Source organism: Eucyclogobius newberryi, unplaced genomic scaffold, assembly GCF_026437365.1.
Source record: "Eucyclogobius newberryi isolate DKJ021-1_F unplaced genomic scaffold, fEucNew1.0.hap1 SCAF_2, whole genome shotgun sequence".
NCBI lineage: Eukaryota > Metazoa > Chordata > Actinopteri > Gobiiformes > Gobiidae > Eucyclogobius > Eucyclogobius newberryi.
The window spans coordinates 14,781,050-14,808,718 of NW_027315834.1; the positions used below are offsets into that span (position 1 = coordinate 14,781,050).

General features: G+C 37.6%; 2 protein-coding genes across 4 annotated transcripts in view; one reads left to right on the forward strand and one right to left on the reverse strand.

The window, feature by feature from the left end:
* Positions 1-5,637: 5,637 nt before the first annotated feature.
* atp8b5b (ATPase phospholipid transporting 8B5b) lies at positions 5,638-27,501 on the reverse strand. 3 transcript variants are annotated; one of them, XM_072453651.1, is made up of 28 exons: positions 27,410-27,501; positions 24,497-24,577; positions 24,372-24,430; positions 24,191-24,304; positions 23,233-23,331; positions 23,096-23,157; positions 19,081-19,153; positions 18,891-18,961; positions 18,068-18,150; positions 17,837-17,995; positions 16,723-16,811; positions 16,255-16,448; positions 15,178-15,386; positions 14,847-14,890; positions 14,600-14,765; positions 13,564-13,752; positions 12,946-13,061; positions 12,698-12,862; positions 12,240-12,351; positions 11,264-11,369; positions 11,048-11,198; positions 10,020-10,203; positions 8,728-8,951; positions 8,200-8,283; positions 7,406-7,651; positions 7,182-7,320; positions 6,734-6,864; positions 5,638-5,961 (listed from the first exon to the last, which is right to left on the reverse strand). In XM_072453651.1, exons 2-28 carry the CDS (start codon positions 24,549-24,551, stop codon positions 5,698-5,700), a joined length of 3,588 nt encoding a protein of 1,195 aa, XP_072309752.1. In that variant the 5' UTR covers positions 24,552-24,577; positions 27,410-27,501; the 3' UTR covers positions 5,638-5,697. The 3 variants fall into 3 exon arrangements, with proteins under 3 accessions (XP_072309752.1, XP_072309749.1, XP_072309750.1); XM_072453648.1 differs by having other exon boundaries at positions 17,837-18,150; XM_072453649.1 differs by lacking the exon at positions 27,410-27,501 and adding an exon at positions 27,191-27,361 and having other exon boundaries at positions 17,837-18,150.
* Positions 11,658-27,669, forward strand: part of phf24 (PHD finger protein 24) — a 289,741-nt gene continuing 273,729 nt past the window's right edge. The window contains exon 1 of the mRNA XM_072453653.1: positions 11,658-11,669. The gene's annotated coding sequence lies outside the window, so the exon portion shown is untranslated. The remainder of the gene's footprint in view (positions 11,670-27,669) is intronic.

Here is a 27,669-nt window from a genome sequence, read left to right on the forward strand (position 1 = left end):
TTTGTTATTTGACCCAGTTTCAATAAAACAATGTTTTCAATTGAAACAGCTTTAATACAGTGTCAACACTTGAAAATTACATCATCTTGTGATCACCAGCTCTTCCCTAGGGGGGCCTGACCCCTACTTTGGAGCCACTGCTCTATCCAAACATATGGAGATGCATTAGTCTTGTGTGTTTATTGTACTTAAGTCACTTGCCAGGTTCAGTCTCCATCTAAATTTAAAGATACAGGCACAACTACATTCTATCTTTCTAAAAATCTCCCTGGAAAAAAAATGTACTATATGATAAAAACATGATTTTTATGTGATTTGCAACACATTGAATTCCTTTGAACACTTTCTGTAGTAATAGTTAAATTGTTCTCGTGGAGCATCTAGATTTCAGGCTCTGTGTTCCCTGTTAGCGAGTGTCTCTTACACGCTCAGTCCGAGAAACGTGATAGTGTCTGATTCCACGTTTTAAAGGCCTGTTACTTTGCAGTAACCCATCTGTGCTGCCCATATATCAAACATTTTACCGTCAAAAGAAAAGTTAAACTGACCCACTTCTTGGGGTCAATAGGACTAGTGGGTAATTTTAGGTTATCTCCGGTTTCCAAACCCAAGTTCAAGGGCCATCGGCCTGTTTGTTGTGAGGAAAGAGTCCAATATAACAAGATAACATTAGAAACGGTCAATCTGTAAACCAGAGGTGGATTACACATTTACTCATTTAAATGCAATATTTAAATTTAAGTTACTTTTGACAGAAATTGTACTTGTTGGTGTAATTTTTGAAATGCATGTTTTTACTACTTGGGTAATATTTAGTTTGAAGTAATAGTACACCTACTTGAGTAAAAGGTTTTACGTTGAAAATGTTGAATAAATATATGTTTCGTGCACAACTATTACAGATATGATTTACTTTTTCAAATGTTTATGGTTTGTCCTTTGAAAGTAGATATTGTGCCTCATTTAAGGTTTGGTCCATCCAATGAAATAATCTTCAAATTCAGATGTTACATCTAGTCCTACATTTACTCTTACTTGAATAGTTTGCTCAAATACGTTCTTACTCTTGATACATTTCTTGGACTGCTACTTATGTACTTTTACTCGACTAATATTATTTTGAAGCAACATTAGTCTTACTTGAGTAAAAGCTTAGACTACTTTGCTGCTGTTAATGTGACGCGCATGTAGTGTTTCCAGTCTCCCTTTCATTACCGGTGCTAAAGGGGCGGCTGGCAGAGGGGCACACGTTTGAAGGTTAAATGTAAATACTTTATTTAGACTCGGGATCAGCTGACGACACTTTCACTCTTTGTACTGCTCTGCACCTCTCTGTTACACACAGTGCGGTGACACACCGACACAGCTTAACACAGGCGCCACTGCATTTCATTGATGTAAAAATATACATGTCCAACTTGTAATTCCCAATTCTGAGTAAGAAAAGTTGTTCTGGCTAGGAAACCTGAAGAGTCGTGTTGGTAATTTATGTAGTAATAGAGTCATCATTTAAATAAATATATATTATGTATTGGTGCAACTTAAATATCCATGGACCAGACAACAAAATTTGACATATCGGTATCACACAAGGTGGCAAAGAATTTTTTTAAAGGTTCATAAGCTTTATATTTTGGTATGACAAACTTTTCTGAGTCTCAGCAGTATCACAGTTACCAGCCCTCGCATTTTACAATCCTTTGGCCTAAAAAGACACAGGTACATAGCCTGATTTAGGCCATGGTTTAATCTATAACGTTCATTTGAAACAAAACGATAAAAAAAAAAAAAATCATAACAATCATAATCCTAATAATAATAAAATATAAACTATAATAAAGTCATGGATAAAATAAAGTAAAAGTTGAAGATAAATTACACAAATGTCCAAATAAAAGTCCTGTTCATTTTTCTTTTTATTTTATGGTATTTTTTTATTTGTGGGTTCTGGAGGATTTTTGGGAGTTTTCTCTCTAGTCTTTTCCTGTGTTCTTTTTGTGTAAAATGTTTTTATATTTAAAATAGAAAGAACATTTACATAGTTGACATTATGACAAAACGACACATTTCGTTTTTCTCTCCGTGTCCCGTTTGTTGTATTTCTTGTTTTATAAAGAACATCATCATCACAAGCATTTTAAAATCTGCCTTTTCAATTCATGCCAAGCCTTTATTCGTTGACACGTTATCAATCGAAAGAGTTGATCAGTTCAGACTCGCTCTACAGAGTCGTCCGGTTCTATTCCCAGCAGCCTTCAGTCGCCTACGTTCTGGACTGTCATGTGTGAAATTCTTCTCCTCTTCGCTCCTCCGTCTCCTTTTACAGACACTGACCAGTCCGAGCCAATGCTATGTCACTTGAACTTTACTCTAAGAAGATGACACTACACAATCTGGGTGTGTCTACGTGTTATGTATTATTTGAATTACATTTAAAAATAAATTGTTGGAAATAAACTAAAAGAAATGTCTGTTGAGATGTTTCTGTTTTTGCAGTTTAATTATTAATTTGGTCCTTGTTTACAAAACGTGGCATTGATTTTATTCTGGAAAAATACAAAACAAAACAGTACAAAATTGATTACTGCAGTGCAAAGTGGTTAAAATGTTCATATGTTGAATCTGCACGTTAGATGTCTCGAATAACTTTGCACTAGTCACGGTGGAACTATTTTTACGTCCAGCCAAAGGTCGCTCCGCACAGTTCTGCGGGATCACGGATGACCTTCAGCAGAACCTGACAAAAGCGCTGATGGAAGAGGGAGAGGTCAGGAGCAGAAGGCGGGGCGAAAACAGGGCGAGGGAGCTGATCTTTCACGACACTACGAAGGATTTATTTTAATATTCATTCTCTTGTCTTCAAATGCATCAAGTGCGTTTGTCGTGCTCAGTCACATTGACCCTGTAAAATGCTCAGGATGTTCCATGTTCTGAACTGGATATGGCAAAATGAAGACTTTAAAACATTTCCCACGATTAACTGACATCAGAGATCATGTCAGTTAGTTTCCTTTTCTATTACAAAGGGTGGAAACAATACAATTTACATTGCAATATAATATATATTTAAAAAAAAACATATATTTATATTAGATCAACCATTCTCAATCTCTGCGTCGTCGTGGCTCCCTGATCGAAAACCCCACGGAACCTGCAGTAATTATTTCTCCTCAGTTGAACAGAATATGTAATGTTTTTCCCTTTTGATTTACAAATGAACAATGCAAATAACAATGGCTTATGGTTGACATAGATTGAAAGAAGTACAAGTAATGCATTCAAACACATATATACCGGTAATGTAAAATACTTTTCAAACTCAATTATCTTTTAAACTGTGCACAACCGTTGGAGGTCCCTGTAGTGCCTCAGAAGCCCCGGACCTCACCTCACGATATTTGTTCAGCAAAAACTAAAAATCAAGATCTTGCTTTCATTAAAAATGTCAAGTAATTATCCCCCAATAAATATATATATGTATATATACAGTATATATATATATATATATATATATATATATATATATATATATATATATATATATACAGTATATATATATATATACATTATATATATATATATATATATATACATTATATATATATATATATATATATATATATATATATATACATTATATATATATATATATATATATATATATATATATATATATATATATATATACATACATACATATATATATATATATGTGTGTGTATACATATGTGTATACATATCTCACTATATCAATATTAACTTAAATCTTGAGTCTTAAAATCAGGCTCTGACTACCTTGATTTTTAATATTCTGTGGTTAAGCCTTATTTGTCCATTGACATCACATTATATTTCACTTCACTTTTGCCTACAGATGCCTATAATCTGGAATGATTGACAACTGAGTTTTGAATTGGCCATACTAATATTAAAAGTACTGTAGTAGTCAAAAAACACAAAATATATAAAGTATAATTATCTGTTTATAATAGAACATAGTACAGTATTGCCAAAATCCTATTGTATTGTGTATAATATTACTGTGGACAGAACATTTAAGCTCTTTTGTTTTTTCACTTGCAAAGCCGGATTTACATCATCATCAACTGTCATTTACCACTGGTTTTACAACAAATACTATTTCAAAACTGTAAGGAATTCCCTTCCACCTCTGTGTTGCAACATGTAAGTGTTGTTAGATGAAAGATGGTGAAGCGTGAGGAAGAACAGTGTGTGCACATGAACTCGTCATCCATAATTAAAACACACCACGAGCCGCTCGGCTCAGGCCTCGAAAGAAGGCTTTATGTCAATTATTTAGAAAAATAGATATTTCGGTCTACTGGGACATTCTGTAAATCTTTCTCTATTTTTTTTACATGTCTATATATTTAAATTGATTCACCTTTTTGAATAAATCGACAAGATAAGATTATAAAACAAAACATGAAAAACAAAAAACAAACAGATTTTTTGCAATTGCAATTTTCAATAAGCGGTAACAAGAAAATCTGTACAAAAGTGTTTATTTATCTACTGGCTCCAACAACATGCAACACCGCCCCCTAGTGGCGCAGAAAATATTGAGAAAACAAATTTATATTTTTTTATTTATGTAAACACAAAACGGCATATTAAAATACATAACACTGACAACTCCAAAATGTACGATGGTTCTATAGACCCTTTAACAGAACATTATAAATACCATTGGAGGCAAAAGTGAAGTGGAACATCATGTGATTTCAATGGAGAAACTGAAACCATTTAATTTGTTTGTTTATTCATTATTAGATTAGAGATTAGATTAGAGATGTTTAGCATTTCTGAAACAATACTGGACAAATACTTGCCAACAATAGTTTTTATAATTATATCTACAGATATATTACTTACTTCACCACAAATAATACTTTTTGTGAAGCTCAGATACAGTTTGGAGGCCAGAAATGTAAATTTGTGTTACATTTTTAATAGAAAAAAGCAAACTATCTAACATTTCTACACTGAAATTTCAAAATTTTAAACTTAAAACCATAAGCATTTAGAGCTGATGTCACTTAATCATTGACAATATGATATGGTTTACCTCATTTTACCTCCTTCATTTTCTGATGACATTTCAATTTTAAAGGGTCCAAAACCAACTACAATTTGATGTCATACAATATGACCAGGTAATAATACAATTTTCCAATTTTGACTTTATTTGGTGTATTTGTACCTGTTGTACATATAAATTATAGTTTTACACCTATCGTGTAGGGATTTGTGGTAAACATAGAAAAATATGTAGAAAATGGCAGGAAGTGACATTACACTAGGGACACTCATTCTAGTCAAAGTTTATGCATAAATTACACAAAGAAACTACTTTTTTGACTCTCTAAAGATAAATTCAACTAAATAAAGGTACTCTAATGTATTTTTATTTGTCAATAAGATGAATGCCCAGTGTTTGCAAGGTAATGTCCTAGTGTGATGTCATCAATTACAAACAGGAAGTGAAATAATATAAATCTAAACAATTTGCTATCCAGTGATATTTTTTTTTAATTTTCAGCTAATTCAAATGATATTGAACTGCATTTTAGTTCCAACCTGTCAGAGGCACTTTAATGTTATATGTTAATGTAGTATGAGACGTTTACCCTGTGTTCCTCTCATGAGTGCACTCGAATGTGTCCGTGGCCCTCCTCAGACATGCTGCGCCTCCTCGTTCTCCTCGGTGATGGTGCGGTACAGCTGCGGCTGGTTCTGGGCCAGAGGAGAGTCCGTGGTTTTGGTGAAAAGCGCAGGTCTGCTCTTTCGTTTGAGGAGCACCCATTTGGAGGTGACCAGTTCGCCGTAGCCCTGGCTGTGAGAGAAGGCGTATCCCGAACGGCGCGTGCTGATCCGTCGAGGGGGAGGGCGGCGAGGGGCAGGGGCGGGGAGAACTTCTTTTCTCACTTTATACCTCACCTGCATGGCCAAGAAACACATTTAGCACTTAACAAGGAATTTATACTGCTTTACTTTGCAAATTCATAATACTAAGGTAGGAAATGGTAAAATGTTACTGCGATTACTGTGTTAAAAGACACATATTACGCATAATTTGTATTGATATTGTCCTTTAAACACGCTCTTGAGGACATTTACTTTAGCATCTCATGTTTTAGAACCTAAAATAATGGATTTACTTTTTATCAGTCAGGCCTTCCCTCTTTGGAAATTGTGTTGGACTGGCAGCAGAGGGAATTACCATGAGGAAGTAAACATGTTAATGTAGCATGCTGTTGTAATGAAAATTATTTGATGGCAGAAGTGCTCAGAATAAGTCTGACAATGATTTATGAACTTAAAAATGGCACAGATCACAACTGAGAAAATGTGTTTTCTGAAGCTCAGAGGGGAGAGGACTAAATAGGATTCATTCAAAAAAAGCGTGAATGAAGCTAAACCCAACTGCAGAGGTTGCTGTGTTTTTGATGAGGAAAACATTTTATAACATTACCAAAAGATCTATATTTGTTCCAAACAAAACCTGTACATTTATTATACAAATAAAACTATTTTGGGTTTCTGTTCTGTAGTTTTAGGGATCAAGGGATCAAGACATTCCTGCTATCAGTTTCAGTCTATTCAAGTTTTTAGTTGATACTGCATTCAAAACAGAAAGTATGAGGGATTCGCTTGTCAGTCTTGGTAACACATGTATAAAAACAGGTAAAAGTAACTTCTATTCTCTCACTTTATCATTGATAGTTGGCCTAAGCTGCAGTAAGAGGAAGCGTATAGCCACCACAGGCAGGATGCACAGCAGAGTGGTCAGCAGGATGGTCAGCCACACGTTCGGCTGGTTCAAGGAGTTTCGTGCTGTGCCTGAAATAAGAAAGAATTAAGAAAAAATAAGGATAACACAGCTTTTGTTTTGAATGTTTGATGTTCTTTCTCTAATAAATGCAGAGCAGACATAAAGCTGTTTTAATCCAATGTTGCTTTTTTACACTCTGATAAGATTGAACACTGTCTGTAGGACGTTGTGATCTAACCTGAAACCCATTTACTCAGAGTTATGAGCGGTCATGTTGTATTTAGATCCACACAAAGTATAATTACTGATGCAACAAAGGGTCTGCACGCTGTTTTTGACTGTCTGAATTTCCGATTGTGTAAAAGCCCTCATAAAGCTGACTTACCTATGAAAGGGAACGCAGAGGTGAAGATGAGGAACATCCCATTGCTGTACATGGTAAAACTAATGGCAAAGTAGGCTGACAGACTCCCCCAAACAAAAAACTGGTTCGACGCCGTCCAGTAGTGAGTATCCAGACAAAGCTGTAAAGACAAACGCAATGACAAATGAGACAAATGGACAGGTGATTGAATGTAAGTTTGGTGTTTGGTATCAACATTCTGGCACCTGGAAATTGACCACCATCATAAGACAGGTCTGAGCCAGAAGAGCAAAGGACTGATAGTCTGCGATGTCTTTGCCGTCGTCTCGAACCGTGTCCACCATTGTAGCCCAGGGAACGAAGAAGAGGACAAGCGAGCTGTAGCAACTGTGCATCATGCAGCGCACAAAGATCTTTTTACTGAAGTAGTGGTTCATCTGTCCTGGCACGTAGAGCTGAGGGTGCTGGAAACTCCAGCGGTCGTTCACATCCTTCATCACAAGGAAACAAAGACTTATGGCATAGGCTGGAGTACAGTTATTTGTTTTTTCTATAGTTTTGATATGTCAATTAGTAAAGTAAAGAGACAATGACATAAGTAATATTTGGTTTACATAAATAGTTAACTTTACCAAGAAGGTTTGAAAAGAAAAGTGGTTCTTCTCAAATGTAGAATTTTCTCTGTCTTTAAGATATGTAAAATATTAATCTACTCATCTGCTCATTGTTAGTATTTGTGCGCCATTTTCAATGTATAGCTTTATATACAGCAGCTGCACTTACAATCTAGAACAGATACTTTACTTTATCAGACACCTTTTCCTCCATTGCGACACCCAGATAGTGTTTCTAGTCAATTCACTCCAAAAGGATCCATAATGAGGACATGTTAGAATATATGTCAATTGGTTTGATGTTTTCCCTGCTGTTTTGAACCAGATTAAACTCTCTTAGTGTTATTTAAGTTCCACATTGTGTCACGCTGAAGATTTCCCATTCATTGGCAGTTATTTGAAATGTTTTTTTGAATTATACGTACTTGGTCAAAAAGGCTCAAGCCGAGGACGGGGAGGGCTGTGTACACCAAGTTGTAAATAGTGATAAACCACTCGTCATACACTGTCTGAAATAAAAACAAAAACAAACAAACTTGTTCAAATGTCTTTAGTTTCATATTCCGTAGTGTAAAAACTGTTCCAAATTGTGTTTTTGTGTCATTGTGCATGATTAGTTGTCACTATAGATCGACCAATATGTTTTTTTTGGCTGATAAACTCTGCTGATTGTTTTGGGCTTATGTGTAATGCAGATTTAGTTTATTTTTCCTTAATTATATCGTTTGAATTTACCACTAACTCATCCACAGACTTGTTTTACTACAAACTGGATAAGAGAGCTGTGTAGTCATTTTGTGCCGTAACATGTTCAAATGACTCTTTATGTGTATTCTTTAAGCAACCAACTGAGATATGGACCTATGGTTGTCAAAAACTCAATATTTCTTTACAATAAAACCCATTTGTTGAAATTGACACACTTGTTTGCATTTGCTTTGGCTGCGTCTCACCTGTGCAGAAAAGCCACAGAAGAAGGCGTACCAGAAATGCACAAAGGTGAAGGTGAAGTTCTTGTAGAAGAAATATTGTAGAAACTTGCACATGCGAAGATAAGACCAGCGGCCATGCACCAGCAGGAGGCGCTGCAGGTAACGGAACTGGGCAAAGGAGAAGTCGCTGGAGAGCACAGCCTGCATACCCTCCTGCCCGCTGATGCCAACGCCGATATGAGCAGCTGAGGACACACAAAACACGCCAGCTGAAGTCCAGGGTGGAAGAAGTACTCCATTTTCACACTTAAGTAAAAGTACAAATAAAGGAGCAAAGTGTAAGTAGCACATACAAATCTACTGTTTAGAAATGTACTTTAAGAGTAAAAAGATTTCACACAGATTTTGACTTGTGTTGTTCTTTGGTCAACAAAAAGGTCATTTGAATCAATTCCATTTAGATTTTCCAGTGAAATCTATATATACATACAGTATATATTTTGTTTGCACAAGCATCGGCCTTGAACTCAAAGCCTTTAGGTAGAATGCACTATGAACGTGCTAAATATAAATCCTCAAACCATCGAAGTACTTTCAGCTTTTGTTCAAAAAGTGAGTAATAACAGATATTACTTTTACTTTTCCTTTTGTTACTTTGCACCACAGTTGAAATACTTTTGCTGTGAAAAAGGTATTACATCCAGAGTTGACAAAAACAAGTGATTAAAGTGATATTTTGGGAAAAGCTGGGTTATTTACACTCTAAATCTAAAGACTTGAGGTATCCTTTGTGTGGCTCTGTCCCACGTGTGAGAGAGACACCTTTACCTCTTTTTAATGAAGTATGCTGTGTCCAGTTTGTTTTATTCTTTAATATTATTTATTCTTTGTGTATTAAACTGTTATTTCACAGCAAAAAAAAATCGGACCAAAAATGTATTTAGAATTATTGATAAAACCACTACAGCCTAAACACTAAACATTGCAAACTCTTTTGTGATTCCGACATTTTGCATATTACCGGTAGTCCTATAATGATACAATAAATAAATAAATAAATAACTGACAACACCAGTATGCATATAAAGGTTATTTCTGTGATGATTGTTTCATTTATCGTGGGGAAATGGTATCTTATTTTCATCTTAGTAAAACAAGGTGTAAATGCTTATAATTGTGGATTGAGAACGGCTTTCTGTGAAGAACGATACACTTGTCATCGGTGTCTGAAAATGAGTTTTTTGAGGTTGAGGTTTTTTTGCCACACACACACTTACATCTTCAGCCTCCCTGTCGAAACGTCACGCACGCACCTTTGATCATGCTCACGTCGTTGGCGCCGTCTCCAATAGCCAGAGTCACCGTTTGCTTGTACTTCTTGACCAGCTGGACCACCTGAGCCTTCTGCAGAGGCGTGACCCTGCAGCAGATCACAGTCTGACACATACAGGCCGTCCGCAACAACTCCAGACGAAGGTCCTTCTCCAGAGCGAAGGCCTGGGGCGCGAACACATGCAAATATGAGTTTACAATTGAACACTTGTTGTCACCAGAAGTCGTGATCGAACGTGTTTAATGTCTCTCTCGTTTCGCGTTTGTCTGTGATGAGTGTAGAAAGAACTATTATGAATGTGGTAACTTTTTAGGTGTTGTTTTAGGTGTAAAAGTTCATTGGAATGTTGGCAACACTCACACAATTAAGAATAACTGGGTTCAAGTTGGGTACAATATCAAACTAAAGTGAACTTTTAAGACTTCTAAAAAGATTTGTAGATGCAGTAAACAAATCAAACAAGCGATCGGGTCATAATTGACCATATAATTGCCCTAAATTAAAATGATTTGTATCTGATTCCAGCAGAAGTAGAATTTTCCTTTTCGTACATAGATGATTATTTTACATTTTGTTCATTGTAAACGGCAACAAATATTTAAATCAACTGAATAACCAAAATGGGTCCATTGAATTCCTGTTAAAAAATGCAGAACTGGTGGCATTTCACCATAGCAATCTGCATGTTTAATTGTTATTTAGTTTATTATTAAAATGGTAACATGACATATTTGATGAAGGACAATACAGGATCACTTAAACAATAATGAATCAATCGAAACATAATTCTGAGTAAGTTTATGATGTGGGAACTCCATTATAACATGGTCAAAAGTCGAGTCAACATAATAACAATAATGTCATGACGTACAATAAAATCTAATCTGTTGAACTGAAACACTGGAAATTGTGCACAGTTTACTAGTAATAAAAATGAGAAACAATGTAATATCAACAATCTACTGTAAATCATTGTACAATTTTATAGTGTGTACTTAAAAATCGTACCAAACTGTGACCATTGATGATGAGGCCGTACTGTCCGTCCACTTGTTCATCCGGGACGCTGCATTTGGTCTGGAGCCAGAAGAGTCCAGCACGAGACTTGTCCACCACGGGCACATCAGGAGCATCGGGGCACATCTTCCTCCTCGCGTTCCTGATCACAAACACTTTGGGTTAAGTTTTGGACAAGAGTAAATCAAGAGCTGCGGGAAAACTCACTCCAGCTCTTGTCGTACGCCCTCCGGTGTATTCGCTGCCACAATAAAGATATCCTTCATCTCCTCCCTCAGCATGTTACAGGAGTAGCCAATGTTCTCTGCCGTCTCTGTAAAACAAAATCATTTCGATTAATTTTAGTTACATTTCTACACTGATATAAATCCAATCCAACTTTATTTGTATAGCACATTTCAATATAAAAGGTATAAATATCTAGCTCACTCAATTTTCCCAATCACATCGACTATTCATTTACATTTGTAAAAAGTCTATTACTTGGGCTTTGTCTTGGCTTTATAACTAGCAATTTTAACCTCACTTTTATCCAGGAGTGGAAAGGAATTAATTTCATACTCACATTACTGTAATTGAGTAGATTTCTGGGGTGATTGCACTTTTTTGGGGGGTAGATTTTCACTTTAACTTGCAATTGTATTTCTATCATATGATTGTAATTAGTTAGATTTTAAATAATAGAAGTTACTCAGAACAGTCCCATCCATCCATCTATCCATTTTCTACCGCTTGTTCCCTTTCAGGGTCGCGGGTGACTGGAGCCTATCCCAGTGACTAATGATCCTAATTTATGGTTGTTTCACCTGTCTCTTTCATCACCTGCTCTAAGTTTTACACATTGATTGATCGTGTTTTATATTAAAAAAGTGATCAAAAATTCTACTAAAGTTCGTTTAAAACTAGTACTTTGAGCATAATTTTTCATGTGTACGTTTTACTTTTACTGATACAGATTTGGCAGAAGTACTTGTAATTGAGTAAAGATTTAGCAATATAATTGTAGTTTTACTTGAGTACAAATTCACCTTCCTCCTCTGCTATTATCAACCAGTGCCACCAGGACACAGACTAAACCAGGACAAAATCAGAAGTGTAACTGGACCAAGACAGGACCCAAGACAAAGCCAGGTCTAAAACACTGTGTTTACAAAGAAAACATTGACAAACTTTGAAACCTTACCCTGTTTATCTCCAGTCAGCACCCAGATCTTTATGTCGGCCTTCGCCAGCTGCTCGATGGTCTGTGGGACACCATCCTGAAGTTTGTCCTCCACTGCTGATGCTCCTAATAACTACAAAGAAGATTGGTAAATTGATGTCTTTGAACGTGTCCTATACATTTGACCCATTCTTCAACCAGCTAAGTTTGATTTTTATGAGTTAATTGTAAGAATGTATTATCTGCTCTGTATACAGTATATTGTGCACGGTGACCCCTCCCCCTGAGTTAACCATTTGTGACCTAGGGAAGCACCAATAATTGCATTTAAGCATACAAAAAATAAATAAAAACAATGTTAAGGCAGACTTTATGTCCGGGCGCAAAGAGTTTAAGAAAATCAGAGCTAAATCATTTCCTCTGCCACACCTTCAAAATGACCTGAAATGATGTCTGATTTAATGTTGTATTATTCTCACCATGAGGTCTTTCTCAATCTCTTCATAAAGTTGGTCCAGCCCTTCCTCACGTCCATCCATAGCGACACTGACTTCATGGTGTCTGCGTTTCCAGTCTTCCATGTAGTTTTCATCCAAATCCTTGTAGGCCAGAATCAGCGTCCGCAGCCCATCCCCTGCATACTCCTGCATGCGGGACACAAAGATGGCTTGGAACAACAGAAACTATATTACATATATACATATACTATATTCTACTGTTTCCTCACGTTCAGGTGCTGCGTTGTCACTTCCATCAGTTTTTTACAAGATGGGTGCAGTCTTTCGTAGATGATAGTGTCAGCTCCTTTGCAATAGAGAGTGGTCTTGCCTTCAGGACTGCGCACTAAAAACAGATCATAAAAATATAGAGAACATTGTAAAAAGGACTTAAAAAGAAACATATTATGCATTATGTGTATTGTTATTGACCTTTAAACATGCTAACGAGTACTTTTGTTATGGCATCTCATGTTTTGCAGTTTAAAACAATGTATCTACTGTATCTGCTTTATATCTGTCTGGATTTGTGTAGGCATTCCATCTACTGGCAGCAATTACCACTGGGAACCTAATAAAAGCTAGCTTGCCCGAACATGCTAATACAAACACGTAGTTGTAATTAACGCTGATTGATGGCAGAAATGCTCAGACCGTGTCTGGGGATGATTTGTGGACTTAAAAACATCGCAAGATTTCTATCTATAAGGTCTCAAATCTGGCAAATTTGGGACCAAATCTTTTTCTGAGGCACATAGGGAATAGGACTCACTAAACAGGATTAAACAAACAAGCATAAGTGAAGCTAAATACAACTCCAGGTGTGTTTTTCTGATTATCTAACCCACCTATAACAGACATCCTCTTGCGGATGTTGTTGAAGTCCAGAACAGCGATCAGCTCATACGTGACGTGTCGTCCCATCTCCACCACGGTGATGGTTTCAGGTGTACGGGACAGGAACACGAAGCCAAAGTTTCTGGCTGCTGTCACTAGAGCGCCCTCATCTGGTGACTGGGCCTGATAGTAAAGATCCCCTGAAAATATAGGCAAGAGCAGAGTTCATTAAAAAAAGAAACAATCTTGGATGGTTTAGCCTCGGTCTGGTCATTGACCCCAGTCTAGTCCAAGTTTAGGGTTTGTTAGGAGTCGGTTTAGAGGAGGCTTGGACCCAATTTAGTTCTGGTTTGGTCCCAATGCACATATGGTTTGGTAAAAAACAAAAAATCACCCAGCTAAGTCATGGTTGGATCCTGTTTATTCTTGGCCAACATACTCTTGCTTTAGCTCCTGATTTAGCTCAAGTTTTGGCCCAATTTAGTCTTTAGTCTATTTTTGGTTAATTGCTTTATAATCTGAATTATTGTCTTACATTCTGTTTAATTAGGGAATAGTTTAGTCCTTGTTAAAACCTGGTTTAGTCCTGGATTTGCCTTAATGTAGTTCTTTAGTCTTTTTCCTGGTTTAATGCGGGCGCAGATCTGTTTTAGCCCTGATTTTGGACTCTGATAATACTTCACTTGGTCTGGTTTGGTCCTGGTTTGAGCCCAGTTTAGTCCTTATGTAGACTTGTTTTGGTTCTGTTCTATTACTGGTTTAGTTTGGTCTAGTTCAGGTTTGGTTTCCGAGATTAGTCCCAGTTTTGTCCAGGATATATCCTGTTTGTTCCTAATTTAGAGCTTTATGACTAGTCTCTTATTTTACACCATTAATTAGTATTCATTTGGCTCTAGTTTAGCATTTTCAAACCTAATTTAGTGATAGAGTTGTTTATTTTTTACTACAATAAAGTCCAGATTTATCACTTGAGCACCGATGTAGCTTAAGTCCTGGTTTCACCCCGGGCGAGGTATTCGGTGTGATGATTCTTTGGATAGCACTCACCCGGGTTCTTCTCCTCAGGCATGACAGTGTGACACACAGCCAGCAGTCTGAAGAAGGCCTGTGCCTCGAGACTGCCCTCCTTCACTGTCTCCACCAGACTGTGATCATGGAAGATGAACTTCGGATCTGCCAGCTTGTTCCAGGAGAAGTCCACTCTCTCCGTTTTCTACAACAGACAATTATAATATAATGTTGACATGAATGAATGAAAGAAATACTGCTTAAATGTAGAATGTTTATAGTTTACCTCTGTGATTTCAACCCTCTGTCCAGAAAAGTCAAACAGTTCTCCTGCAAAAACAAACAGTATAATTATTATTGGATTTTTTTTAATTTTTTTTAAAAAAGAAAAACTCACACATTGAGAACACTTCTTGTTATAGTCATTTTAACCGGCCTCACGGATCATTTATTGAAGCTTAATCTTGAACATACGAGTAAGGCAACTGCAAATATTCTGTAGAAATTAAAATTATGTATCTCTAAACTCTAAAATTAGCACTGTGTTTGCATTTCATTTCCCTTAACAAACTAAAGAGAAAGGTTCACTCGCCATCGTCTGAAGTGGATTTCATTACCATAATTTCTGCCATTGATGGAGCACTTGTTGAAGGTCATGATGTTCTGTGTGAGCGTTCCCGTCTTGTCACTGAAGATGTACTTGATCTGGCCCAGTTCCTCGTTGAGGGTGGTGGTCCGGGCCTGGGCGGGGGTGTCACTCTTGGGGTAGTACATCTTTCTGTCCCAGTCAATGAAGAAGCTGTTCCCCAGGCGGATGATCTCCACACTGACATGAGCAAGACAATCCACGTACAAAACTTGAATTGTTTTCCTGCGCTATTACATTATAGAGTGTAATTTAGTGTTAATTCATTCATTCAGGACCTGGTTTGTACCTGGTTTAGTTCTGGTTTGTAACTGGTTTAGTTATGGTTTGTACCTGGTTTAGTTATGGTTCAGGTCTTATTTAGTCCTCAGTGATGGCTGTTTAGTCCCAGTTTAGACCTGGTTTAGACTCGGTTTGGACATGATGTATGCCTGTTTAAGTGGAATCCTGGTTTGAATCCTGCTTAATCCTGGGATTGGGCTTGATTTAATCTTGATTTAGTCCAATTGTGGGTGGTAAGCAGTGGTGAAGAGTAACAAAGTACAAAAGTAAAAGTACTGTAGTAAGTAATTCAATTGGAAGTATTTCACTTTTTACTTCACTACACCTGTGAGCAGATATCTGTTCTACTACAACTACTGCTTCATTACATTTTAAAGTAATTTTTCTTGTAGCGTTACAGCTTTTTTTTTTTTTTTTTTAGCACGTTCATATTGACATTCTGCCTAAAGGTTTTGAGTCCAAATTTGAGCAAACAAAAATAAATTGATGAAAATGGCAAAAATAAAGAAATCAGTTTGAGCCTCCTCATTGACAAAAACTGAACAGCCATTTGTATTTGTGTTTAAATTTGTAAATACGACTGACCCCTGAATAGTTGAAAGATATGTGAAATTCTTGTACTTTTTATGCAAAACTTCAATTTATTTATTTATTTAATTTTGCTCATGCATCTGTACTTCAACATAAATAACGACACTGAGTACTACTGTTACACCCCCGGTAGCAGGTATTTTTCAGAGGTCAGACTTGTTGTAGACAGCTGTACCTGACGTAGAGGGAAATGGGCACCACGGTGTTGAGTACGATGACGTAGCTCCAGAAGGAGAGGAACGAGGAGAGCTGAGCCGTGGTTCCTGGTTCATACGGGAGGAAGGCAAAAAAGCTGGAGCCCTCCCTGGTCTCCCAGATCGCATTTCCAATGGCCATGACCGTGCACATAGACGCCAGGAAACCAAAGATCTGGAGAAGGAACACAAAGACACAAAGAGTGATACTTGATAAACTAATCATTAACACATTTAATAATAAGTTGGTTCAGGTAGTTTCAAGTTAATGATAGCTACATATTAGTTTAGTTTGTTTTTAAATGGCTCTTGAGGTTAAGTTAAAAAGTCTGCCTCATCTTTATTCATACAACTTATTATAAAAACATAGTTATTAGTTTTTAATACAAAATAAGACTCACAAAATTCCCTTAATCTTATTGTTTTAAGAGAAGTTCCCACAAACTCACACAGAGCACCAGGACGTTCATGAGATGGTCGATGCTGGTCCTTTTGAATGTTGACTTTCCACTGTTTTGCATGAGCTTTGTGTCAGCACCTGCAGAGGTTAAAGAATAATGAATTTAAAGAACAAACACACTGTATTTAGTGCTTTTCAGTGGTGGTGAGTTACTTCTGTAGCCGAATAGATTGACAGAAGAGATGCTGTCGAGTAGCACTTAAATACTGTGCACCAAGTTTGACTAAAGTTTTAACTCCTTAAACCTAAGGCAAATTTTGAAATTTTAAACCAATTTTCGTATTTTCAAGATTACTTTAAAATTAAATGATTAAATGAGAGATCCAAATTCCACACTGACATTTTTTTCTTCTTTTTTTTGCTCTTTCAACAAAAATAACACAAAACGAGACACGTTTGGGGCAAAGGTAATAAGGAAAAATAAATGAGATCCAAAGTTAAAAAGTTAACAAATTAACTTAAAGGCGTAATGGATGATTTTTCGCCGATTTGAGAACTGAAGCAGAAGTGCGCATGCGCACTCCCCCGTGCGGATCTGCACAAGAGCATCACGGCTAGAAGTGCATTTCTTTATTAGCGCGACGGATGGCATTGCATCTCTCGTCTCCCGTAGATTTCTTAATTTTGTCCTGTACACTGAGGGAACTATATTATGATAGATCCATGCGTTAAGCCACGGGGAAACGTGCTGCTCTCATGGGGACGAGCCGACGAGGCTGCAGGTGAGCAGTAGGTGCGTTCTCTGATTGATACGTGGCAGGACTAATCGGCTGTCCACGCCACGAGGAACTGAGACTCAGATTTGGGCAAAAAAATCGTCCATTACGCCTTTAAATTAAAACCTGGTTCTATTCATTTTTCAGATTAATATATCCAAAATATGTGCCATTATTGAAATGTTTTAACCATAAAATGTCTTATAAGATAACAAAACATGATGAATAAAAACTTGTTTTCATTTTTTCCTATTCACCTGCGTATCTGTCTTATCTTAAGATATATATATATATATATATATATATATATATATATATATATATATATATATATATATATATATTAAATTGACCGTTTAGTCCTATGATATAACAATGCTCGGTTACCTCCAAAGATGACGAGGCCGTAGCACCACTCCGTGTTCCTCAAAGTGCATCCTCGCAGCAGCACCTTGTCGTTGTCCAGGGAGTAAGACTGTCCGTTGAAGGTCAGGGTTCCTTTGAACTTGTCCAGGCGGTTGTTCGGCGGTTCACATCTCACTTCACCTGTGAGAACCAGAAAACCAGAGAACCGCATAGTACAAACGGTGCAAACACAATAAATGAGGTTCTTCTCACCATTGAAGGCTGTCAGGGCCTCAAAGTTGTCTGCAAGTTCTCCTGTCACTGTCAGGGCCTGTCTCACCTTCAGATTAGTTTCACTGAGAGACGAGAGCAAAATAGTCAAGGTATAAACTACAGCTTTACTAAAAAGTCCATAGGTAAATTGTTTAAATATTGAGCCAAGATTGTCTACGCTACTCCAGGAATATTGCCTCATCAGTTTTGTTGTTTAATGTCTCTTTCATGGTTTGATTTTCAGACTTTTAGGTCAAATCCACAGTTTATGAAAAGCATTGTGAGGCATATACATAAATAAATTGGTAGAACATGAGTAGGTTTGGGGGGAAAAAATCAGGAAACACAGGAAAACACTAAAACAAATTTCTTGATAATCCAAGTTATTTCTTGTGTTTTAACCATACCTTGGGCTGAAGTTTTAGCATTTATTTATTCAATATTTTACCAGGTAAGAACACATTCTCAAGAAAAACTCTGCTCACATTAATCAATAAAACATTTGGAGTCAAGAAGTGTTGGCTTAAAAACATACTGTGCACTGATCCTGTATAATACTGAATTTAGGTTGTGAATAAAGGGAAAGGAACAAACTAATTAGTTTTAACATCTGTTGAAAATGGTTCCAGTCACTTGAGATTTGTCTATAATTCAATAATTGGAACATAGTGTACGGATGGAGCTGTGTATGTTTAGTCAAAGATTAAAAACTACATGCAGACGGGGTCATCCGACAGCAGATGATGACTATCGGATTATTGAATCTCTCAAAATACAACTAAAGTTATAATGATCTTAAATGATTCAGATCCCATGTACAAACCCATCTAGTTCAGCTGTTTCCACATACACCAGGTTGAGAGGTTCACTGCTCGACAACAGCAAAAGATCAGCCTAGAAATGAAACATGCACAGGAGATAACGTTAAGCGATGATAAGACGATAAGATAAGACTTATATTTTCACTTAACACTCCAAAGTGCAAGCAGTTTCTCCTCATGGTTTGTACTTACTGTCACAAACTCGTTATTCTCCAGTCTAATGATGTCCCCTACTTTCACACTCTTCCACTTTTCCTTTTTCACACTGGCAGAAGAAAAGTCAGCTGTTAGATGTGTTTAGTTGGTGGTTATAATAATAATAATAATAAATATAGCCGCAAGCGGCAATGATCGGCCCTCGCCACGCCACCGCCACGCCGCAAGAGGAGGGGGCGCTAACGCGCCCCAATTGTCCTTTTATTACGCCTACTGCTGAATCTGTGACGCTGTCACATCTTCTCCCCTTTGTTTTACCATCAAAAAGCAATTTTATTTTGAATTCTTGGCAAAATGTGCGGCTTTGCCGCACAGACACCGTGACTTTTTGAATAAAAATGTGGATAACTTTTGATGGTCCACCCCTGAAGATGAGTCTCACCAAATTTCAGGTTAATAGGGCTAACGCCCTGAGGGGGAGGAGTTTGTGAAAGTCTAAAGTGTAAACATGTTCTGGCGATTTCCCCATTGGAATAACATGGAAGGTTTCGGTCATCGCTACGGCAACGCCATAACAATTATGACATGGGTCTCATTGACTTTTTTGATGGGGCTAAAATTGAGTTGTGTGTCAAATTTCATATAATTTCGCAAAACTAAACATTTAACCTCCATATAAAATCTGTAGGGGGCGCTGTGGCTCCAAATTAATTTATTTCACTTCAAGTAGGTTTAGGGCAAAGAGTTTAACAACTGATTCTAATTTGACGCAATTCGGACTTTATCTGCCAGAAATAGCCAGAATGTAGAGAGGCACGATTTTTAGAGGTGTGCACATTTTTGTGACTTTTCGTCAATGTTCACTGGGTGAAAAATAGGGGGGTTGGTCCCGAGAAGAAAGAAAGAAGAAAGAAAGAAAGAATAATATTCCGATGCGAAAACAATGTTTCCCATTTTTCAAATATCATAAACTATACATTTTCGGAAAGCGCTCGCGCTTTCCTACCTCATGGTGTGGGTCCCTGGTCACTGACGGGTACTTTCGTTAATTTTGAGTGGGCTCCGCCCACTTTCTGTTTTTGGCACTCTATATAGTAATAATGTTAAATTTTTGCATTACATGCTTATATGCACGGAACATGCAAGAGATGGCGAACGTATTCGTGAGCTACTTAGGGCAAATGAGCGCACGGCCTTACGAGATTAATAGGCCTCTCGCCAGCTTGTGGCGCTCAGGCCTAATTAAAGCTGCACGCCCTTTGCGAGCCACTGTGAAGAGCACACCTCTAATCTCCCCGCCTACATCACCTCTCCCCCACAAACAGTACCAACTTTACACTACTTCAATCAACATTTTCACTACTGCACGGTCGAGATAGAGTTATGTCCCTATTGGCTTTTACGTTCAGTTTGTTGTGGAGAATAAGTGTGTAAAATCTCAACTGTTTATGCCAAAGTAAATTCTTTCATCTCTGCTTGTCAACCAAAACGCAGGTAAGCCTCTGGCAATATTTGTCAGGTTGCCATGGTAACATGCTTGTAGCCAGAGGTATGCTGTCTCGGCTTTTTTGTTCAGATTGGCAAGAAGAGTGTCTGTGCCAGATTGTACCAGTGTCACAAATATAGTGTCTAAACCAGACTTAGAGAGACTTATCCATGCGTTTGTCTCTAGTACTCCAAAGTACATCTCGGACATGTTAGTGTGATATGAACCATCTCGGACTCTGAGGACCTCAGGGACCGGCCTCCGGCTGGTGCCAGAGTCAGGACTAAACATGGGGAATCTGCGTTTCAGTTTTATGCAGCTAAAATCTGGAACAGTCTTCCTAAAGATGTGAGACAGGTTTCTACTCTGACAATGTTCAAATCCAAGCTAAAAGACAGTTCAACATCCTGTTACTACTAGACCTCAGCGCAGCCTTTGACACTATAAACCATTCCATCCTCCTACAAAGGCTGCGCCAACTGGGTGTTGAGGGCTCTGCACTTGACTGGCTCACATCCTACCTCACCAACAGGCAAGAGTTCATTTCCCTCTCCGGTCACTCATCCACCCTCTCCCCAGTAACGCAGGGGGTCCCCCAGGGCTCAGTCCTCGGCCCCCTCCTCTTCATCTGCTACATCTTCCCCCTTGGTCACATCCTCCGCCAACTCAACCTGGACTTTCACTGCTACGCTGACGACACCCAGATATACCTCACCACCAAATCCACCCAAAACCCTCCCCTCAGCCACATCGAAACCTGCATCTCTACAATAAAATCATGACTCACTCTCAACTTCCTCAAACTGAACAGTGACAAAACAGAGCTCCTCTTCATTGGCACCAAATCCAGTCTCAATAAAACTGGTCCCTTTTCACTCAGCATCGACACCTCGACCATCACCCCCTCTACCCTGGTACGCAATCTCGGTGTCATCATGGACCCCACCCTCTCCTTCACTCCCCATGTCAGCCACATTGTCAAGACCTCATACTTCCACCTCCGCCGCATCGCCAAAATCCGACACTGCCTCACCCTCCCCGCTGCTGAATCCCTCATCCATGCCTTCATCTCCTCCCGCCTTGACTACTGCAACTCCCTCCTCACTGGCATCTCCTCCCATTCCCTCCACAGACTCCAAATGGTCCAAAACTCCGCTGCCCGCCTCCTCACCCACACCCGGTCCCGTGATCACATCACTCCCGTTCTCCGCTCTCTCCATTGGCTCCCCATCAAGCAGCGCATAAACTTTAAAATACTCCTCCTCACCTTCAAAGCTCTTCACCACCTTGCCCCCCCCTACCTGTCTGACCTCCTCATCCCCCACCGCCCCTCCCGAGCTCTCCGATCCTCCTCCTCTCTCACCCTGACTGCACCAACATCCCGACTCAAAACTTTTGGCGACAGAGCGTTCTCCCGAACAGCACCCCGACTCTGGAACTCCCTCCCCCAACCTGTCCGCCACTCTCCCTCACTCACAACATTCAAATCCCGCCTAAAAACATACCTCTTCACCCAAGCCTATGACCTCCCCTACCCCTAGCCTCCTCTACCCCATTGCCTACTCTTCTACCCCCTGTTACATCCCCATCTTTTTCTCTCTACTTCTTCTGTCTTGTTCATTTTATCTGTATATTAATGTGTATTGTACGTGTTGTCCCCCCCTGTCTGTAAATACACCCCCCCTTTTTTATTATGTTCAGCGTCTTTGGGTCACTGAAAAGCGCTATATAAATAAAAGTTGTTATTATTATTATTATTCATGCGCATTATGACTGAAAGGATTTTCTTTGCACTCTGTCTTAAACTGTACGCATTTTTCCTGTTGTGTGAAGCACTTAAAATTGCTCTTTGTCTGCATCACAGTAAATGTTTTCATCCATCCAAGTCATTGTTGTTGTGTTGCTTTTAATGGAGGTTGGCGGTCAACTGAAAAGGTGCATTTACATTTTTCCACCATAAAGACTAGCGTTAGAGTCACAGTTACAGTCATTAGCTAACCACCACAATTTCATATCATTGCGTTCAGCTTGGAAAACTTGACAAACACTCCAGTAACATGTTCAAATTAAGAAATGTTTAAGAAACTTTGATTTTTTTGAAAACATTCTAATTTTGATACCGATTTTTGTGATTTTCCAGACACCAGATACCATTTTGAAGTCCATCTCTGGGACGATTCACGTCTTTCGGCTTGGGCCTAATAATAATAATAATAATAGCCATTGTATTATGCTTTATATTTTGAAGTTTTAGTGCAATCATAATCCTATTACGTACAATAGATTAGACCTAAAATGTAATTCCATTAAGTTTTCTGTATTAAAATGAAGCCAAGAGAGTCAAAAAAGTTATTTCTTTATGACAATTCTGCATAAACTTGGAACGTGTGTCCCTAGTGTGATGTCACTTCCTGTAATTTTTAGTTTTCTCCACAAATACCTACTCGATTGGTGTAAAACTATAATTTAAACAACAGGTATAAATACACCACATAAAGTCAAAATGAGAAAATTGTGAAAACGTGTCATTAAGCTCTAAAAATAGGAAAAAACTCAAAAACTCACTCTCCATTTAAGAGGACATCCACTTCGCGGTTATTTACTTGTTTGTCATTCTTGTGCCTGTTCTGTAATAAAGAATGGAGATCATTAAGTAATTTATTAGCAAACAAAATAATCTGCCAAGTAATAAATCCACTCACAATATCATCGGCGGCATCTTTGACTGCGGTTATGCCCAGCACCAAGGTCAGAGGCACTGCAGTGGTGAACCATGACAAAGAGGACACTTGTGGGATCAACTGTTGAAGAGGGAAAACAACAAAACATAAATATGCCGTTTGGAAATGAATTTAATCAAGATGAAATACAAAATATCTCATTATGTTGAATGTAAAGCTCCGGGGTCTATAGGGTTTTCAAAAGCATCAGACACTGATAAAACTGGTATTGAAACTACATCATCATTTGAGAAAGCATACTGAGAAAAAAATCACATTGACAGGACAAAATGTGAACTTTTCTGAACAGAGGTTTTCTGTAAGTGAGCATTTTAAAAATCATCATTGTGGTATCAAAATCGTTATCGGGTATCAAGCCTATTTTTTACAACTGAAATCGAGTTTGAAATTGTTGTATTGTGGGACTAAAATGCATTGTTACAACCTCTTATCATTTGGGCAAATTTTCCCTAAAACGCCTCCCCCAGTTCAAACCGAAGCTGTTTCTGAACCTTTTAGAGCACAAATAGAGTCTGATTGTTGGGTTTTGATAATCACTTTTTAAAGCTGGAGCCAATTCAAATAAAAATTTGATTTAGGGAATTTAGGCGGAATGTCTATTTAAGGCCTATTTTATTTCATTTGTATTTAGGATAATTTATTTTATTTGGGCAAGGCCCAAATAAACTCTCAGTAAGAATGTTAGCTATTAAAAACACCTGTAACTGAATAAATAAAATATGTTTAATGCCATATTGTGGCACATTCCAGGTCTAACGTCACAATTGAAACAAGCAGGTGACACCAGAAATGTTACACAGTGCAATTTTCCTCCTAATTAAGGTTTTGGTCTTTGATTATGTTTTTCAGTTTTTAAAAAAATAAATAATTTAAACCAAATTTGAAAAGAAAAAACAACAACTTTTGACTTTGTAGTTACCTGCAGGATAAAAAGGAAGCAGAAGTAGACATTGGCGAGCCTCTGTAGCTGTTCAAACAGGTTTAGAGGCAGAAAGGTGAAGATGTTGTATTTGGAGGTTTTGATGGAGTTGTCCTAAAAAGTGAGATCAGCATTTAATACACACAGTTGTAGTGTACACAATATTTAACAGAGTACTTACAGCATAATTAAAAGTTAAGTTAAATGCTCTGTCATTTGCACGAAGAAATCGTTCCTCCTCTGAAAGTCACAGCATTTAATGAGGTAAAATTAGAAATAAAAAGTGTGGCATTTACAATATCTTACCTCTCTTTTGTTCTGCCCCAAACAATCGCCCAAAGAATGACACCAAGGCCCCCATTTTTATTTACATTCCATGTTTCAGACCTAAAATAAAAAAATATGATAAGTTATTATATAAAATGTCAATGAATTAGACATATCAACAAAGCATTCATGTATTTATGAATGACATACAATCTAAGGCTGCAATGAATGATTATTTTAGTAGTCAGTGATTATGTTTTCAATTTATCGAGATTTTGATATCAATTTTCAACCAACTAATAATAAAAATAAAGAAAATCACACATTATTTATTGATGTTGACGTTTAGATTTAATAATGGCAGCATTCTTTGTAATCAAATGTCATTTAGCATGTATTCTAGAGACTCTAAAGTCCAGATAATGATTAACAATTGTTGAAATAGCCAACAATTATTGTAATAGTAGATTAGTCACAATTATTCTGATAATGGTTGAAGGCATTATATCATTATATTAGATGCTGTCTATGAGTGCATTCACATGTTTTCGTCCTAAATCCTGTTCTAGTCCTAGTTTTGTCCGAATCTAGTCCAGGTTAAGTTTTGGGTCTATATATAAGAACAACCCCCCCCTAGCGGGTGGTCTCGTCCCTTTTTCTAAGCTCGGGTCATCTACCAGAGGCCTGGGAGCTTGAGGGTTCTACACAGTGTCTTTTCTGTTCCAGGACTGCACTTTTCTGGACTGAGATGTCTGATGTTTTTACAGGGATCTGTAGCCAGTTTGGGGGTCACTGCCCCATGTTCTCCGATGACCACTGGCACCACTTTCACTCTTCACTGAGCCCTTGGTATAGGCCCAAAAGTAGATTTCTTTGCAGTAATTTGAAGCTCTCCACAGTAGCAGCTCTTATGTACAGAGGAAGCGGGTTCCATAGTTTTGGCACAAATGCCATGGTTACAGTTACAGACAAACACAAATATTGTAATACCAGGCAAAATTACAAATAGTGCAGGCATTTTAGTCCCTCTGCTTTCTCCTAGACTCCAAACTTAGCTTTAAAGCTCAAGTAAAACAGACAATCAAGTGAGTTAAGTTTAATTTATCTCATTTCAGCTTCATCCGAATGACCAGACATTATGCCCTCAATGATTCTGTCTCACAGAACTTATTGTCTTACAAGCTGTTCCCAGGCCAACCACATTACACTCAAACCTCTAAAACAAACACTTCAAGTTTTGGTTAAAAAGTCATATAATTTCTATCACTATCAAAATACAATATTTTTTGTTGGGATACTTTAATTTAATTCAATAATGTCTGCCTCATATATAAAATCTTACACGGCCTGGCCCCTCCTGCGCTCAGGGACTCACACCAGGCGGGTTACAAGGGGGTCATCTATTGGAGATTGTATCATTCCTCAAGTTTAGTCAGTCAACCTTCCCATCAAAGCTTCCAAGGAATGGAACACCATCCCAACAAGCATGAGGGAAATCTCCACACGCACTTACATTTTTGGAATTATGTTTTATAATAATATAACCGGGACATGTCAGTATTGAATCTTGGGCACTGCCATCTTGTGGTTACTCATTGCACGCGCTATTTTAAGTTGCTTTGCACATTTTACTAACTAATAATAATAAATAATGAATGTTTGAGTCTCTCGTCAGTTTTAATGTTAACGTCACTTATTCTACTGCAGCCCTGTACCCTACTGCATGCTATATGGTAGTTTTTACTGTGCTTCTCTATTTGGATTTTTTAAATACAATACTAATAGTTTTTTATTGATATGTTCACTACATTATCTTTTAACTATATTCCCTCTTCTCAGTGGGGCCTTTTGTACATCTAGCAAAGGAATACAGATGGAAACTCGCCTTTTGGCTAATGCTGGCATATTATATACAGTTATGTGCTGTAAATACATTTATTTCATACTTCACTAGAGAACAACCAGAAAACAGCATCTATAAATATCAAGCTCCATTTGCAAATGTAATAAATTCATTAATAACACAAAAAACGAAACAAAGGAATTTTAAAATTCAAAAGTAAACCATAGTCGTTTGTTATAGGCCTATTATATGATATCATCAGCTACAAAGTTCAAGTACCGGAAATGCAATGTTAAGTTACACTTTAATACTTCCTTTTCCTTCACCGAAGTCAAAAGCAAACAAAAAAATCCTATAACTCTTTGAATTACAAATATATAGTCTATGCCCAGCTCAAAATAGAAAAAGAATCATCACCAAGACTTTCAACAATTTTTTGTGTATAACTATTCATATATATATATATATACACGTGCATATTTAGTGGTGTTATATTAAATACATGAATACATATAAATAAAGTTAATTATTACAAACAAAAGTGAAGTTATTTTTTGTTTCTAGTAAATTTTAAGAGTGAACAAAAGATTTTTTCCTTTTATATGACCAGTTTAGTAGATGTTATCTATACTACCAGTATACGCTCGGGCCGCTCCCTTGAACCTTATGTACCATAAAACCTCGGTGGTAAAGCTAAAAACTGAACTATATCTAATGTTCTATCAATTGCAATGTCACCTTTGGAGATCCATAATTTACCAAGAAAGGATTTAAGCACACTGATAATTAGCCATTAAAATAACTTGGTAAGTCTCACACATTAGACAAAATAGGGATTAAATACAGTTTTACATAAAATGTTTTACATAAAATGTAAAACTGGCACATACCTAAAGCCAATATGGATAATCCATTTTACAACAATTATGAAAACATTTAAAATAGTCCCAAATAATAAAACAATCCAGTGATTATTCCTCGTGTATCTTTTGTTAGACTCGGCCTTGGTTCAAGTCCAAGTAGTTTAGAAGCAACATAAGAGAAGCAAAATGAGTTTTTCACTGATGGTGTCTCTATATGAATGTTATTGTGCTGAAAGAAGAGCCTACCTCGAGCTTTGGGATCCCCCGGAGGACGTACACTGCACAGAAGAGCAAACACTGTGGAGGTGAACTTTGGACCGGCCAGGAGAGCGAGGCGTGGCTGGAAAGCAGGGGGGTGCAGGTGTGTGGGCCCAGCCAATCAGGACGAAGGTCTGCAGAGGAACAAACACAGTGTCAAGAGAGTTTATTATATTCATATTTTGTGACATATTAGCATTTTTATGACCTTAAATCTCTAGGACTGGTCTAGACTAGTTGTGGCCGAC